The 16,369-nt window shown below is 42.8% G+C and overlaps 1 protein-coding gene across 2 annotated transcripts in view; it reads left to right on the top strand.

The window, feature by feature from the left end:
• The window catches only part of RADX (RPA1 related single stranded DNA binding protein, X-linked), a 106,380-nt gene extending 92,365 nt beyond the window's left edge, over positions 1 to 14,015 (top strand). For both annotated transcript variants that reach the window (XM_069747073.1, XM_069747072.1), the window contains exon 14: positions 12,451 to 14,015. In XM_069747073.1, the coding sequence (XP_069603174.1) occupies positions 12,451 to 12,587 (137 nt within the window). In that variant the 3' untranslated portion in view covers positions 12,588 to 14,015. The remainder of the gene's footprint in view (positions 1 to 12,450) is intronic.
• Positions 14,016 to 16,369: the final 2,354 nt, after the last annotated feature.

Raw genomic sequence — 16,369 nt, 5'->3', positions numbered from 1 at the left:
CATTACTAAGCCGGCTTAATGTCACCTTGCAAAGGTAACATAGTAACATAGTTAGTAAGGCCGAAAAAAGACATTTGTCCATCCAGTTCAGCCTATATTCCATCATAATAAATCCCCAGATCTACGTCCTTCTACAGAACCTAATTGTATGATACAATATTGTTCTGCTCCAGGAAGACATCCAGGCCTCTCTTGAACCCCTCGACTGAGTTCGCCATCACCACCTCCTCAGGCAAGCAATTCCAGATTCTCACTGCCCTAACAGTAAAGAATCCTCTTCTATGTTGGTGGAAAAACCTTCTCTCCTCCAGACGCAAAGAATGCCCCCTTGTGCCCGTCACCTTCCTTGGTATAAACAGATCCTCAGCGAGATATTTGTATTGTCCCCTTATATACTTATACATGGTTATTAGATCGCCCCTCAGTCGTCTTTTTTCTAGACTAAATAATCCTAATTTCGCTAATCTATCTGGGTATTGTAGTTCTCCCATCCCCTTTATTAATTTTGTTGCCCTCCTTTGTACTCTCTCTAGTTCCATTATATCCTTCCTGAGCACCGGTGCCCAAAACTGGACACAGTACTCCATGTGCGGTCTAACTAGGGATTTGTACAGAGGCAGTATAATGCTCTCATCATGTGTATCCAGACCTCTTTTAATGCACCCCATGATCCTGTTTGCCTTGGCAGCTGCTGCCTGGCACTGGCTGCTCCAGGTAAGTTTATCATTAACTAGGATCCCCAAGTCCTTCTCCCTGTCAGATTTACCCAGTGGTTTCCCATTCAGTGTGTAATGGTGACATTGATTCCTTCTTCCCATGTGTATAACCTTACATTTATCATTGTTAAACCTCATCTGCCACCTTTCAGCCCAAGTTTCCAACTTATCCAGATCCATCTGTAGCAGAATACTATCTTCTCTTGTATTAACTGCTTTACATAGTTTTGTATCATCTGCAAATATCGATATTTTACTGTGTAAACCTTCTACCAGATCATTAATGAATATGTTGAAGAGAACAGGTCCCAATACTGACCCCTGCAGTACCCCACTGGTCACAGCGACCCAGTTAGAGACTATACCATTTATAACCACCCTCTGCTTTCTATCACTAAGCCAGTTACTAACCCATTTACACACATTTTCCCCCAGACCAAGCATTCTCATTTTGTGTACCAACCTCTTGTGCGGCACGGTATCAAACGCTTTGGAAAAATCGAGATATACCACGTCCAATGACTCACCGTGGTCCAGCCTATAGCTTACCTCTTCATAAAAACTGATTAGATTGGTTTGACAGGAGCGATTTCTCATAAACCCATGCTGATATGGAGTTAAACAGTTATTCTCATTGAGATAATCCAGAATAACATCCCTCAGAAACCCTTCAAATATTTTACCAACAATAGAGGTTAGACTTACTGGCCTATAATTTCCAGGTTCACTTTTAGAGCCCTTTTTGATTATTGGCACCACATTTGCTATGCGCCAATCCTGCGGAACAGACCCTGTCGCTATAGAGTCCCTAAAAATAAGAAATAATGGTTTATCTATTACATTACTTAGTTCTCTTAGTACTCGTGGGTGTATGCCATCCGGACCCGGAGATTTATCTATTTTAATCTTATTTAGCCGGTTTCGCACCTCTTCTTGGGTTAGATTGGTGACCCTTAATATAGGGTTTTCATTGTTTCTTGGGATTTCACCTAGCATTTCATTTTCCACCGTGAATACCGTGGAGAAGAAGGTGTTTAATATGTTAGCTTTTTCCTCTTCATCTACAACCATTCTTTCCTCACTATTTTTTAAGGGGCCTACATTTTCAGTTTTTATTCTTTTACTATTGATCTAGTTGAAGAACCGTTTGGGATTAGTTTTACTCTCCTTAGCAATGTGCTTCTCTGTTTCCTTTTTGGCAGCTTTAATTAGTTTTTTAGATAAAGTATTTTTCTCCCTATAGTTTTTTAGAGCTTCAATGCTGCCATCCTGCTTTAGTAGTGCAAATGCTTTCTTTTTACTGTTAATTGCCTGTCTTACTTCTTTGTTTAGCCACATTGGGTTTTTCCTATTTCTAGTCCTTTTATTCCCACAAGGTATAAACCGCTTACACTGCCTATTTAGGATGTTCTTAAACATTTCCCATTTATTATCTGTATTCTCATTTCTGAGGATATTGTCCCAGTCTACCAGATTAAGGGCATCTCTAAGCTGGTCAAACTTTGCCTTCCTAAAGTTCAGTGTTTTTGTGACTCCCTGACAAGTCCCCCTAGTGAAAGACAGGTGAAACTGTACAATATTGTGGTCGCTATTTCCTAGATGCCCGACCACCTGCAGATTTGTTATTCTGTCAGGTCTATTAGATAGTATTAGGTCTAAAAGTGCTGCTCCTCTGGTTGGATTCTGCACCAATTGTGAAAGATAATTTTTCTTGGTTATTAGCAGAAACCTGTTGCCTTTATGGGTTTCACAGGTTTCTGTTTCCCAGTTAATATCCAGGTAGTTAAAGTCCCCCATAACCAGGACCTCATTATGGGTTGCAGCTTCATCTATCTGCTTTAGAAGTAGACTTTCCATGGTTTCTGTTATATTTGGGGGTTTGTAACAGACCCCAATGAGAATTTTGTTACCATTTTTCCCTCCATGAATTTCGACCCATATGGACTCGACATCCTCATTTCCTTCGCTAATATCCTCCCTTAAAGTGGACTTTAGACAAGACTTTACATAGAGACAAACCCCTCCTCCTCTCCGATTTTTACGATCCTTTCTAAACAGACTGTAACCCTGTAAGTTAACTGCCCAGTCATAGCTTTCATCTAACCATGTCTCGGTTATTCCCACTATGTCAAAGTTACCTGTAGATATTTCTGCTTCTAGTTCTTCCATCTTGTTTGTCAGGCTTCTGGCGTTTGCGAGCATGCAGTTTAGAGGATTTTGTTTTGTTCCAATCTCCTCGCTGTGGATTGTTTTAGAAATGTTCTTACCTCCCTTCTGAGTATGTTTTCCTGGATCTTCTTTGTTCAAGTCTAATGTTTTTCTTCCCGTCCCCTCTTCTTCTAGTTTAACGCCCTCCTGATGAGTGTAGCGAGTCTTCTGGCGAATGTGTGTTTCCCAGGTTTGTTGAGGTGTAGTCCGTCTCTGGCGAGGAGTCCATCGTACAAGTAATTCACACCGTGGTCCAGGAATCCGGTGACGCTAACCCTTTAATACCCCATATCCCACCGCTACTCGGGAGTGGGAAGAGAGGGGCAAAGCTCTGGAATTGGCGCATCCTACAGATGCATCATCTCTGGGGCGGCTGGGGGTTGGTATTTGTAGCCGGGTGGAAGGGGGGGCAATATCCATGGCCCCTCTCTAGGCTATGAATATCAGCCCGCAGCTGTCTGCGTAGCCTTTCTGGCTATAAATTATAGGGGGACCCCACATCATCCCAGTAAAGGCTGATATTCATAGCCTGGGAAGATCCATGGGTATTACCGCCTTCCCAGGCTACAAACATCTGTCCCCCAGTTGCTGGCTTGCCCTCTCTGGCGCAGAAAATTGCACGGGAACCCACGCCATTTTTTTTTTTTTCTTTTTCTTTTTTAAATTAAACATTGCTGGCTGGGGTCACACTTGCGAGAAACTCACATGAGTCTCTCGCCTCAATACCCGTCACTGCCGCCGTCACTCGGGACCGGAGCGTTCAGCTACATAGAAATACATGCAGCCGCACACTCTGGTCCCGCGTGCCAGCGGCAGCAGTGTCGGGTATTGAGGTGCGAGTTTCTTGCAAATGTGACTCCGGCCTAACACAGATTTCGTGTGTGTGTGTGTGTTTTTATTTAAGGCTGTAAACACAGTAAATTACAGTAAATATTTTAATGAATATTAATGCTGTTTTCAGTGCATCATTTTTCTTTTAGATTACCTTTAATGGATTAGGATTCCATGCATGTACATATGTTCCCAACTCCAAATTATACCTTTCTATTTTTTCTATATTGAGGCACTTATCTTCCAGGTGACTTGAGCAGTTACTAGTTCAGCATCTAGTTAAGATCTTGTGTATACAGGTTCTATGATTTTTGTGAAAGTATACCATATGAAAAAACACAGCACTCTGTATTAATTAGTTGTAGGTGCTCAAGTAGGGAATCCAGCCCATCGTATCAAATGTTCAGAAAAACTTGGCACTCAAAATTGAAAAAAAAAAATGTGTTAATTTATTATGCATCCAGACAATAAATTTGTTGAATGTTTTCGGTCCACCACTGGACCTTCATCAGAACAGTCTGGTTCAGTAGTGGAGGATCGGCGCAGTTCTGGAAACTGCAGAAGACAATGACCTTTAGGCCATGTTCACGCAGTGCGTTTTTTACCGCGGAACCGCGGCGGTTTTGCCGCTGCGGTTCCGCAGCTGTTTTCCATGCAGGGTACAGTACACTGTACCCTATGGAAAACAGGACACACTGTGCACATGGTCCGGAAATTGTAAAAAAAAAGCCGCGCTGAATAGCTCCCGGAAAAAAGAAGGAGCATGTCAATTCTTCTTCCTGAACCGCAGCGGTTCTGCACCCATAGACCTCCATTGTGAGGTCAAAATCGCAGTAAAACCCGCAGATCAAAAATATATCTGCGGGTTTTACTGCGATTTGATGTGCAGAACCGCTGCAGCAGGAAGTGCGGGGGAGTGGGCGGAAGTGCGTGGGCGGAGTGTGGCTGCCCCCCCGTGCTCCGATCCCGCCCCCCGTGCTCCGATGCCCCCCCCCCGTGCTCCGATGCCCCCCCCCAGTGCTCCGATGCCCCCCCCGTGCCCTAATCTCCCCCCCTTATACTTACCCGGCGTCCCGGTGTCCGTCCGGCCGTCTTCTCCCTGGGCGCCGCCATCTTGCAAAATGGCGGGCGCATGCGCAGTGCGCCCGCCGAATCTGCCGGCCGGCAGATTCGCTCCAAAGTGCATTTTGATCACTGAGATAGGTTATATCTCAGTGATCAAAATAAAAAAATAGTAAATGACACCCCCCCCCCACTTTGTCACCCCCATAGGTAGGGACAATAAAAAAATTAAGAATTTTTTTTTTTTTTTTTTTTCACTAAGGTTAGAATAGGGGTAGGGTTAGGGGTAGGGTTAGGGTATTTTCAGCCATTTTAGCCCTAAAAAGCTTCCTAGGAAACACACAGTAAAAAAAGGATAAAAAAACGCATCAAAAAACGCATCAAAAACGCATCAAAAAAGGACAAAAAAAGGACCTGCGTTTTCTGCCAAGAGCTGCAGTTTTTAAAAAAAACTGTCCTGAAAAAAAAAGGATGGAAATCCTGAACGTGTGAACATACCCTTAATCATTTAAGAGCATGCACTGGGGATTCGTTACTGACACCTAATGAATAGGGAATAATAAATTTTAAAAAGTGCTGAAGTTGTCTTTTGAAACTGATGCCCTATCTTTATGGTGAGGTATTAATATTAGAATTGCGTATGCTGTTTAACCCTAGAATGCGTGACGTCACAAATCTACACTTTTACGTAACGGGGAGCCTTTTAGGTCACCGTGCAAATCATATGGAGAAACTCACAAATAACTTACAAGTTTATTTCAAAATTGCATATTAAGATAGGAATAATGCACAACATTTTAATAATTTTTTTGCAGAAAACACCAAAAAAAACAACTTTTTTTTTCCAAATTTCAAAGATGAAAGCACATAAAATGTATATAGATCTAGAGTAAACTAGCTGCAGCTACATTTCTACTCATACGTATTCTAAGGTTAAAGTAATTATATTTTTGTAAATGCATATTTGCAATAAGGTACCGTATATACTCTAGTATAAGCCGAGATTTTCAGCCCATTTTTTGGGGCTGAAAGTCCCCCTCTCGGCTCATACTCGAGTCATACCCAGGGGTCGGCAGGAGAGGGAAGTCTAATAATACTCACCTACTCCCGGCGCAGTCCCTGTAGGTCCTTGGTTCTCCGGCACCAGCAGCTTGTTCCTGTAGTGAGCAGTCACATGGTACCACTCATTACAGTAATGAATATGGACCCGACTCCACTCCCACAGGGGTGGAGCCGCATATTCATTACTGAGAGGTAACTGTGACCGCTCAGTACAGGAAGAAGTTGCGGCGCCAGAGAACTAGGGACCGTGCCAGGAGCAGATGAGTATAATGGGGAGGGGGGAGCGCTGCGCGATATTCTCCTCTCCTCGTACCGGGCGCCTCTCCGTCTTTAGCGTCTTCTGCAGTGACGCTCAGGTGTCAAAGGGCACAATGGCGTGGTTAGTGCGCGCCCTCTGCCTGAACGTCAGTGCTGAAGACGGAGCGGCGCCCGGAATGAAGAGAGGTGAATATAGTAAGTGCTGGGGGCCTGAGCAACGAGAGGTGAGTATATATATATTTTTTTTTACCACAGCCACAGCATATGGGGTATAATAGTCTATGGAGCATCTTATGGGGCCATAATCAACATTTGTGCAGCACTATAAGGGGCAAATGTGTCTGTATGGAGCATCTTAATGAGCCATAATTAATGTTTGTGCAGCACTATATGGGGTAAATATCTCTATGGAGCATCATGTGGGGCCATTATTTACCTTTATGCAGGATTATATGGGGCGTATTTTGTATGGAGCATCTTATGGGACCCATCATGAACTGTATGGAGCATTATATGGGGCTCCTGATTCAATATGGATATTCAAAAACACTTAGCCTACTGATGTCTCAATTAATTTTACTTTTATTGGTATCTGTTTTTACTTTTGAAATTTACCAGTAGCTGCTGCATTTCCCACCCTAGGCTTATACTCGAGTCATTAAGTTTTCCAAGTTTTTTTTGTGGCAAAATTAGGGGTTTCGGCTTAAACTCGGGTGGGCTTATATTTGAGTATATACGGTATTCTCAAGTTGTATCTTGAGCAGCTCAGATCTATGCAGCTTCTTTGCTTCCAGTTTTCTGGCAGGGCAGGCTCTCCTCCTTGAGTGACAGTTCTGGTGAATAGTAGAACTACAACCCCTGGCAAAAATTATGGAATCACCGGCCTTGGAGGATGTTCACAGTTGTTTGATTTTGTAGAAAAAAAAGCAGATCACAGACATGGCACAAAACTACACATAGCCTTAAAAGAGGGCAAATCATCACACAATGTTGCAAAAGATGTTGGTTGTTCAGTCAGCTGTGTCTAAAATCTGGACCAAATACAACAACATGGGAAGGTTGTTAAAGGCAAACATACTGGTAGACCAAGGAAGATATCAAAGCGTCAAGACCGGAAACTTAAAGTAATATGTCTCCAAAACAGGAAATCCACAACAAAACGAATGGGTGGAAACTGGAGTCAATGTCTGTGACCGAACTGTAAGAAACCACCTAAAGGAAATGGGATTTACATACAAAAAAGCTAAATGTAAGCCATCATTAACACCTAAACAGAAAAAAACAAGGTTACAATGGGCTTAGGAAAAGCAATTGTGGACTGTGGATGACTGGATGAAAGTCATATTCAGTGATGAATCGCGAATCTGCATTGGGCAAGGTGATGATGCTGGAACTTTTGTTTGCCGTTCCAATGAGATTTATAAAGATGACTGCCTGAAGAGAACATGCACATTTCCACAGTCATTGATGATATGGAACTGCATGTCAGGTAAAGGCACTGGGGAGATGGCTGTCATTACATCTTCAATAAATGCACAAGTTTATGTTGATATTTTGGACACTTTTCTTATCCCATCAATTGAAAGGATGTTTGGGGATGATGAAATCATTTTTCAAGTTGATAATGCATCCTGGCATAGAGCAAAAACTGTGAAAACATTCCTTGAAAAAACACATAAGGTCAATGTCATGGCCTGCAAGTAGTCCGGATCTCAATCCAATTGAAAATCTTTGGTGGAAGTTGAAGAAAATGTTCCATGACAAGGCTCCAACCTGAAAAGCTGGTCTGGCAACAGAAATCAGAGAAAGTTGGAGTCAGACTGATGAAGAGTACTGTGTGACACTCATTAAGTCCATGCCTCAGAGACTGCAAGCTGTTCTAAAAGCCAGAGGTGGTGCAACAAAATACTAGTGATGTGTTGGAGTGTGTGTTTGTTTTTCATGATTCCATAATTTTTTCCTTCTTAATTGAGTGATTCCATAATTTTTCCCCTATGCTTGGTTAAAAAAAGTAACCATTACGGACTACCACATTTTTTGTTCTTGATTTCTTTTAGTGTTTCTTAAAGCTAGAAAGTTGTGATTTGAAATTACTTTAGTTTTGTGCCATGTCTGTGATCTGCTTTTTTTCTACAAAATCAAACAACTGAATGAACATCCTCCAAGGCTGGTGATTCCATAATTTTTGCCAGGGGTTGTATAAAGCTCTGCACAAGTTCTGCTGTAACACATTCAGCTCTCTGGTTGGTTCTTGAGTCTACACTTCTATAACTATATTTGCATATAGAAATAACTGCGATTTTAAACAAACGCGCAGCCAGAGCAGAAAGTGTGAAAGCTGCCAATCGGAGGCAGATGATTTTGCGAGATTTATTAAAAAACCAGCTTGTCAGAACCTGAGAGGGAGCTTGAGGAAGGTTAGGCTAGGTTCACATTGCGTTAGGGCAATCCATTTAGCGCATACGCTAGCGGATTGCGCTAACGCAGTGTCCCTAAAGGGATCGCATTTGGCGATCCCGCTAGCGCAGATACTTGATCTGCGCTAGCGAGGAACGGACCTGGGACGCTGCAAGCAGCGTCCGAGGTCCGTCCGAAACTAACGGGACATCGCTAGCGCATGCCAAAAATGGCATGCGCTAGAGATCCGTTATCACATTGCAGTCAATGTGTGTGCTAACGGATCCGTTACATAGCGTTAATTGCGACAATTGCGCCATGTAACTGAGTCCGCTAGCGGACTCCCATTAACGCAATGTGAACCTAGCCTAAGTAGCTATCTTCTCCTTAACCCCTTTCTGATATTAGACGTACTATCCCGTCGAGGTGGGGTGGGCCCCTATGACCACCGACGGGATAGTACGTCATATGCGATCGGCAGCGCTCACGGGGGGAGCGCCGCCGATCGCGGCCGGGTGTCAGCTGCCTATCACAGCTGACATCCGGCACTATGTGCCAGGAGCAGTCACGGACCGCCCCGGCACATAAACCCCCGGCACACCGCGATCAAAGATGATCGCGATGTGCCGGCGGTACAGGGAAGTATCGCGCAGGGAGGGGGCTCCCTGAGCCCCCCGCAGCAACGCGATGTGATCGTGTTGCTGCGAGGGTCTCTTACCTCCCTCCCTGCTCCAGCCCCGGATCCAAGATGGCTGTGGCATCCGGGTCCTGCAGGGAGGGAGGTGGCTTCACAGAGCCTGCTCAGAGCAGGCACTGTGAAGCCTACAGTGCTGTAAGTCAGATCGGTGATCTGACAGAGTGCTGTGCAAACTGTCAGATCATCGATCTGTGATGTCCCCCCCTAGGACAAAATAAAAAAGTAAAAAAAAATTTTTCCAAATGTGTAAAAAAAAAAAAAAAAATCCTAAATAATGAAAAAAAAAATATTATTCCCATAAATACATTTCTTCATCTAAATAAAAAAAAAACAAACAATAAAAGTACACATATTTAGTATCGCCGCGTCCGTAACGACCCCACCTTTAAAACTGGCCCACTAGTTAACCCCTTCAGTAAACACCATAAGAAAAAGAAAAAAAAACGAGGCAAAAAACAACACTTTATTATCATACCGCCGAACCAAAAGTGGAATAACACGCGATCAAAAAGACAGATAAATAACCATGGTACCGCTGAAAACGACATCTTGTCCCGCAAAAAACGAGCCGCCATACAGCAAAAAAATAAAAGTTATAGTCCTCAGAATAAAACGATGCAAAAATAATTTTTTCTGTAAAATAGTTTTTATCGTATAAAAGCGCCAAAACATAAAAAAATTATATAAATGAGGTGTCGCTGTAATCGTACTGACCCGAAGAATAAAACTGCTTTATCAATTTTACCAAACGCGGAGCGGTATAAACGCCTCCCCCGAAAGAAATTCATGAATAGCTGGTTTTTGGTCATTCTTCCTCACAAAAATAGGAATAAAAAGCGATCAAAAAATGTCCGAAAATGTTACCAATAAAAACGTCAACTCGTCCCGCAAAAAACAAGACCTCACATGACTAAAATATGGAAAAAATAATAGCTCTCAAAATGTGGTAATGCAAAAAATATTTTTTGCAATAAAAAGCGTCTTTGTGTGTGACGGCTGCCAATCATAAAAATCAGCTAAAAAACCCGCTATAAAAGTAAATCAAACCCCCCTTCATCACCCCCTTTGTTAGGGAAAAATTTAAAAAAATGTATTTATTTCCATTTTCCCATTAGGGCTAGGGCTAGGGTTAGGGTTGGGGCTACAGTTAGGGTTGGGGCTAAAGTTAGGGTTAGGGTTTAGATTACATTTACAGTTGGGATTAGGGTTAGGGGTGTGTCAGGGTTAGAGGTGTGGTTAGGGTTACCGTTGGAATTAGGGTTAGGGGTGTGTTTGGATTAGGGTTTCAGTTATAATTGGGGGGGTTTCCACTGTTTAGGCACATCAGGGGCTCTCCAAACACGACATGGCGTCCGATCTCAATTCCAGCCAATTCTGCGTTGAAAACGTAAAACAGTGCTCCTTCCCTTCCGAGCTCTCCCGTGTGCCCAAACAGGGGTTTACCCCAACATATGGGGTATCAGCGTACTCAGGACAAATAGGACAACAAATTTTGGGGTCCAATTTCTCCTGTTACCTTCGGGAAAATACAAAACTGGGGGCTAAAAAATAATTTTTGTGGGAAAAAAGTTTTGTTTTATTTTTACGGCTCTGCATTATAAACTTCTGTGAAGCCCTTGGTGGGTCAAAGTGCTCACCACACATCTAGATAAGTTCCTTTCGGGGTCTACTTTCCAAAATGGTGTCACTTGTGGGGGGTTTCTACTGTTGAGGTACATTAGGGGCTCTGCAAACGCAATGTGACACCTGCAGACCATTCCATCTAAGTCTGCATTCCAAATGGCGCTCCTTCCTTTCCGAGCCTTCCCATGCGCCCAAACAGTGGTTCCCCCCACATATTGTGTATAATCGCACTCAGGACAAATTGGGCAACAAATTTTGAGGTCCAATTTCTCCTGTTACCCTCGGGAAAATACAAAACTGGGGGCTAAAAAAATAATTTTTGTGGGAAAAAATTTTTGTTTTATTTTTACGGCTCTGCATTATAAACTTCTGTGAAGCCCTTTGTGGGTCAAAGCGCTCAAAACACATCTAGATAAGTTCCTTAGGGGGTCTACTTTCCAAAATGGTGTCACTTGTGGGGGGTTTCAATGTTTAGGCACATCAGTGGCTCTCCAAACGCAACATGGCGTCCCATCTCAATTCCTGTCAATTTTGCATTGAAAAGTCAAACTGCGCTCCTTCCCTTCCGAGCTCTCCCATGCGCCCAAACCCCCACATATGGGGTATCGGTGTATTCTGGACAAATTGTACAACAAATTTTGGGGTCCATTTTCTCCTGTTACCCTTGGTAAAATAAAACAAATTGGAGCTGAAGTAAATTTTTTGTGAAAAAAGTTAAATGTTTATTTTTATTTAAACATTCCAAAAATTCCTGTGAAGCACCAGAAGGGTTAATAAACTTATTGAATATGGTTTTCAGCACCATGAGGGGTGCAGTTTTTAGAATGGTGTCACACTTGGGTATTTTCTATCATATAGACCCCTCAAAATGACTTCAAATGAGATGTGGTCCCTAAAAAAAAAAATGGTGTTGTAAAAATGAGAAATTGCTGGTCAACTTTTAACCCTTATAACTCCCTAACAAAAAAAAATTTTGGTTCCAAAATTGTGCTGATGTAAAGTAGACATGTGGGAAATGTTACTTATTAAGTATTTCGTGTGACATATCTCTGTGATTTAATTGCATAAAAATTCAAATTTGGAAAATTGCGAAATTTTCATAATTTTCGCCAAATTTCCATTTTTTCACAAATAAACGCAGGTACTATCAAAGAATTTTTACCACTATCATGAAGTAGAATAAGTCACGAGAAAACAATGTCAGAATCACTGGGATCCGTTGAAGCGTTCCAGAGTTATAACCTCATAAAGGGACAGTGGTCAGAATTGTAAAAATTGGCCCGGTCATTAACGTGCAAACCACCCTTGGGGGTAAAGGGGTTAAAAATAAATGGGCTGGAGAGAGGTTGCTGATATGTTAGGAGTTAACCCATCTCCTTGGCACTAGTTGGCTGAGCTCCATAGAAACTATATACTATGAAAGGTAAAAGCTCTCCTTGCAGGAGAATAGTTGCAGATAGAAATAGCAAGTCATTTGCAAATGTCCTAATTTCCATACTGTTTATTTAAAGCAATTTAAGAACTTGAGATTTATTCTTTTAACTGCTTTTTTTATCCTTAACAGTTTTATTATACTACATGTTTGTTCAATTTCAGGTGAGCTTGTGGAATATGCAAGGACACAGAACAGACTGCATGTCATCTGCATCTTGGACGTATGTCACCTTGGAGAAAGCAGAGTGGAAATTTGCTTAAACAGACTATACTATCCATCCATCGACAGTACTGATTAAAACTGTACAACTCAATAATCAGTCTGTTTTCTGATGCACTTTGTCATTTATCATATATTTTGAAGTCCTGATAAATGATATTTTTACTGTAATTTATTTTTAAACTATTTAATATTATGATTTAATGTGACAATATTGTATTTTTATTTACATTTTCTGTTTCTTGCTTAGATTTTAATATTTTTAGGCTGTGTTCCTTGTTAGTACACAGAACCATTCTTTGTGATGTCAGGATAGGACCAAACACCCACTAACCATTCTTTCAGGTGCTTCTGACAATTCACTGTGCTGTTCATAAAACTTCCCATTTTCTAATGATGTAGTTCCCTTTTGCCTAATGAGGAAATAGTCAGTACTACTCATAGTAATATAAGCACATACTAACAAAACTACAAAAAAGAAAACTTTCACTCTGTGCTTCCCAGCAGATATATTAGATACCGTGTTTTTCAGACTATAAGAGGCACTGGACCATAAGACACACCTAGGTTTTAGAGGAGGAAAATGGCAAAGCGTGGTTATGATGCACAGTAATGAGGGTAGAGGTGAGTATCTGCCCCTGACAGCATTATAGGGGTAATGTCCCCAAATTCTGTACGAATATCCTCCATCCTGGCATACATGGCTCCCCATTCCTAACTGGTATATATGGCCCCTCATCCAGGTATACCTGGCCCTCCCATCCTGACTGGTATACCTGGCCCCCCTTCCTCCTCTTGGTATACATGCCCCCCATCCATAGTATTCGTGGTCCCTTCATCCCCATCCTGGTATACATGGCCCCCCCATTCCTGACTGGTACACCTGACCCCCCTTCCTCCTCTTGGTATAAATGGCCCCCCATCCTGGTATACGTGGCCCCCTCATCCTCATCCTGGTATTCGTGGTCCCTTCATCCCTATCCTGGTATACATGGGCCCCCCATTCCTGACTGGTATATATGGCCCCCCATCCAGATATACCTGGCCCCCCTCCTTCCTCCTCTTGGTATACATGTCCCCCTCATCCTGGTAGTCGTGGTCCCTTCATCCCCATCCTGGTATACATGGGGCCCCCCATTCCTGACTGGTATAGATGGCCCCCCTTCCTCCTCTTGGTATACGTGGTCCCCTCATCCTCATTCTGGTATACATGGCCCCTCCATTATGCCACACACACAAAAATAAACCATTCTACTTACCTTATCTCTTCTCTCTTGCAGCGCTGCATCCTGTGCTGATGCCAGCAGCTGATTTCAGAGTGCAACAGCACATTACGTTACTGTCATGCACCTGATATCAGCTGCCGGAATATTCACCTCTCGCCAGGCCCAGGACTATGGGTATGTGGAGCAGCGAATATTTTTATTTTTTTAATAGCAGGCACACTGTTAGCTGCAGCTCCTGGCTTCCTGCAGCACCTGGGTAATCATGTGTGCCCACTATTAGAGGATGATCATTCACTGCTTTCCACTCCTATGGACGTGGGGAGCTGTGAATTTTCATTCTCTTAATAGCAGGCTAACGTGATCACCCAGTTGCTGCAGGAAGCTGGTGGCTGTGGCTAAGTGTGCCCGCTATTAAAGAAGAAGAATATTCACTGCTCCCCCGCCCATAGTTCCTCCCACCTCTTGGCGCTGGCTTCAGTACATAGAGGTGGGCAGGACTATGTGCATGGGGAGCAGCATGCATTCATTTTCTTTAACAACGGACACAGTGTTGGCTGCAGTGCAGCCGCCGTCTCCTGCCTCCTGTGACTTGCTCCTGTGCTGCTGGCCCTCCACAGCCGGACTATAAGACAATGTACATTCGAACTAGAAGACGCACCCCCTACTTTCCTCCAAAATTTTGGAGGAAAAAAGTGCATCTTATAGTCTGAAAAATATCATATATTGGACAGATATTAAGCAAAAAGTACATGGCAGCCATGCTTTCATGGGGCCATCTCAGCACTCTAAGGCTGCCGTCACACTAGCAGTATTTGGTCAGTATTTTACATCAGTATTTGTAAGCCAAAACCAGGAGTGGCTGATAAATGCAGAAGTGGTGCATATGTTTCTATTATACTTTTCCTCTATTTGTTCCACTCCTGGTTTTGGCTTACAAATACTGATGTAAAATACTGACCACATACTGCTAGTGTGACGGCAGCCTATATATATATATACTGTGTGCAGAATTATTAGGCAAGTTGTATTTTAGAGGATTATTTTTATTATTGATCAACAACTATGTTCTCAATCAACCCAAAAGACTCAGAAATATCAAAGCTTAATATTTTTGGAAGTTGGAGTGGGTTTTTTTTTTAGATTTGGCTATCTTAGGAGGATATCTGTTTGTGCAGGTAACTATTGTTGTGCAGAATTATTAGGCAACTTAATTAAAACCAAATATATTCCAATCTCGCTTGCTTATATTCACCAGGTAAACCAATATACCGGTAACTGCGCAAAATTTAGAAATAATCATTTCCCACATGCAAAAACAAAACCCCCCAAAATTTGTGACCAATATAACCCCCTTTCTTTATGATGACACAACAGCCTTCCATCCATAGATTCTGTCAGTTGCTTCATCTGTTTACGACCAACATTGCGTGCAGCAGCCACCACAGCCTCCAGACACTGTTCCGAGAGGTGGACTGTTCTCCCTCCCTGTAAATCTCACATTTTATGAGGGACCACAGGTTCTCTATGGCAGGGGTCCCCAACTCCAGTCCTCAAGGCCCACCAACAGGTCATGTTTTCAGGATTTCTTTTGTCTTGCCCAGGTAATAATTGCATCACCTGTGCAATGCAAAGGAAATCCTGAAAACATGACCTGTTGGTGGGCCTTGAGGACTGGAGTTGGGCACCCCTGCTCTATGGGGTTCAGATCAGGTGAACAAGGGGGCCATGTCATTATTTTTTCTTCTTTGAGACCTTTACTGGCCAGCCACGCTGTGGAGTAGTTGGGGGCATGTGATGTAGCATTGTCCTGCATGAAAATCATGTTTTTCTTGAACGATACCGACTTCTTCCTGTACCACTGCTTGAAGTTGTCTTCCAAAAACTAGCAGTAGGTCTGGGAGTTGAGCTTCACTCTATCCTCAACCCAAAAAGGTCCCACAAGTTCATCTTTGATGATACCAGCCCATACCAGTACCCCACCTCCACCTTGATGGCGTCTGAGTCGGAGTGGAGCTCTCGGCCCTTTACTGATCCATCCTCTGGCCCATCCATCTGGCCCATCAAGAGTCGCCCTCATTTCATCAGTCCATAAAACCTTTGAAAAGTCAGTCTTAAGATATTTCTTGGCCCAGTCTTGACATTTTATCTTATGTTTCTTGTTCAAAGGTGGTTGTTTTTCAGCCTTCCTTACCTTGGCCATGTCCCTGAGTATCGCACACCTTGTGCTTTTTGTTACTCCAGTAATGTTGCAGCTCTGAAATATGGCAAAACTGGTGGCAAATGGCATCTTGGCAGCTTCACGCATGATTTTCCTCAATTCACAGGCCGTTATTTTGCGCCTTTTTTGCCCAACGCGCTTCTTGCAACCCTGTTGGCTATTTGCCATGAAACCCTTGACTGTTCGATCACGCTTCAAACGTTTGGCAATTTCAAGACTGCGGCATCCCTCTGCAAGACATCTCACAATTTTGGACTTTTCAGAGCCCGTCCAATCTCTCTTCTGACCCATTTTGCCAAAGGAAAGGAAGTTGCCTAATAATTACGCACACCTTATATAGGGTTTCGATGTCGTTAGACAACACCCCTCCTCATTACAGAGATGCACATCACCTGATTTACTTAATTGGTAGTTGGC

Source organism: Ranitomeya imitator, chromosome 2 (genome assembly GCF_032444005.1).
Source record: "Ranitomeya imitator isolate aRanImi1 chromosome 2, aRanImi1.pri, whole genome shotgun sequence".
Classification (NCBI taxonomy): Eukaryota; Metazoa; Chordata; class Amphibia; order Anura; family Dendrobatidae; genus Ranitomeya; species Ranitomeya imitator.
The sequence above is the reverse complement of the archived record's forward strand: the minus strand, read 5'-3'. Positions and strand labels throughout refer to the sequence as shown.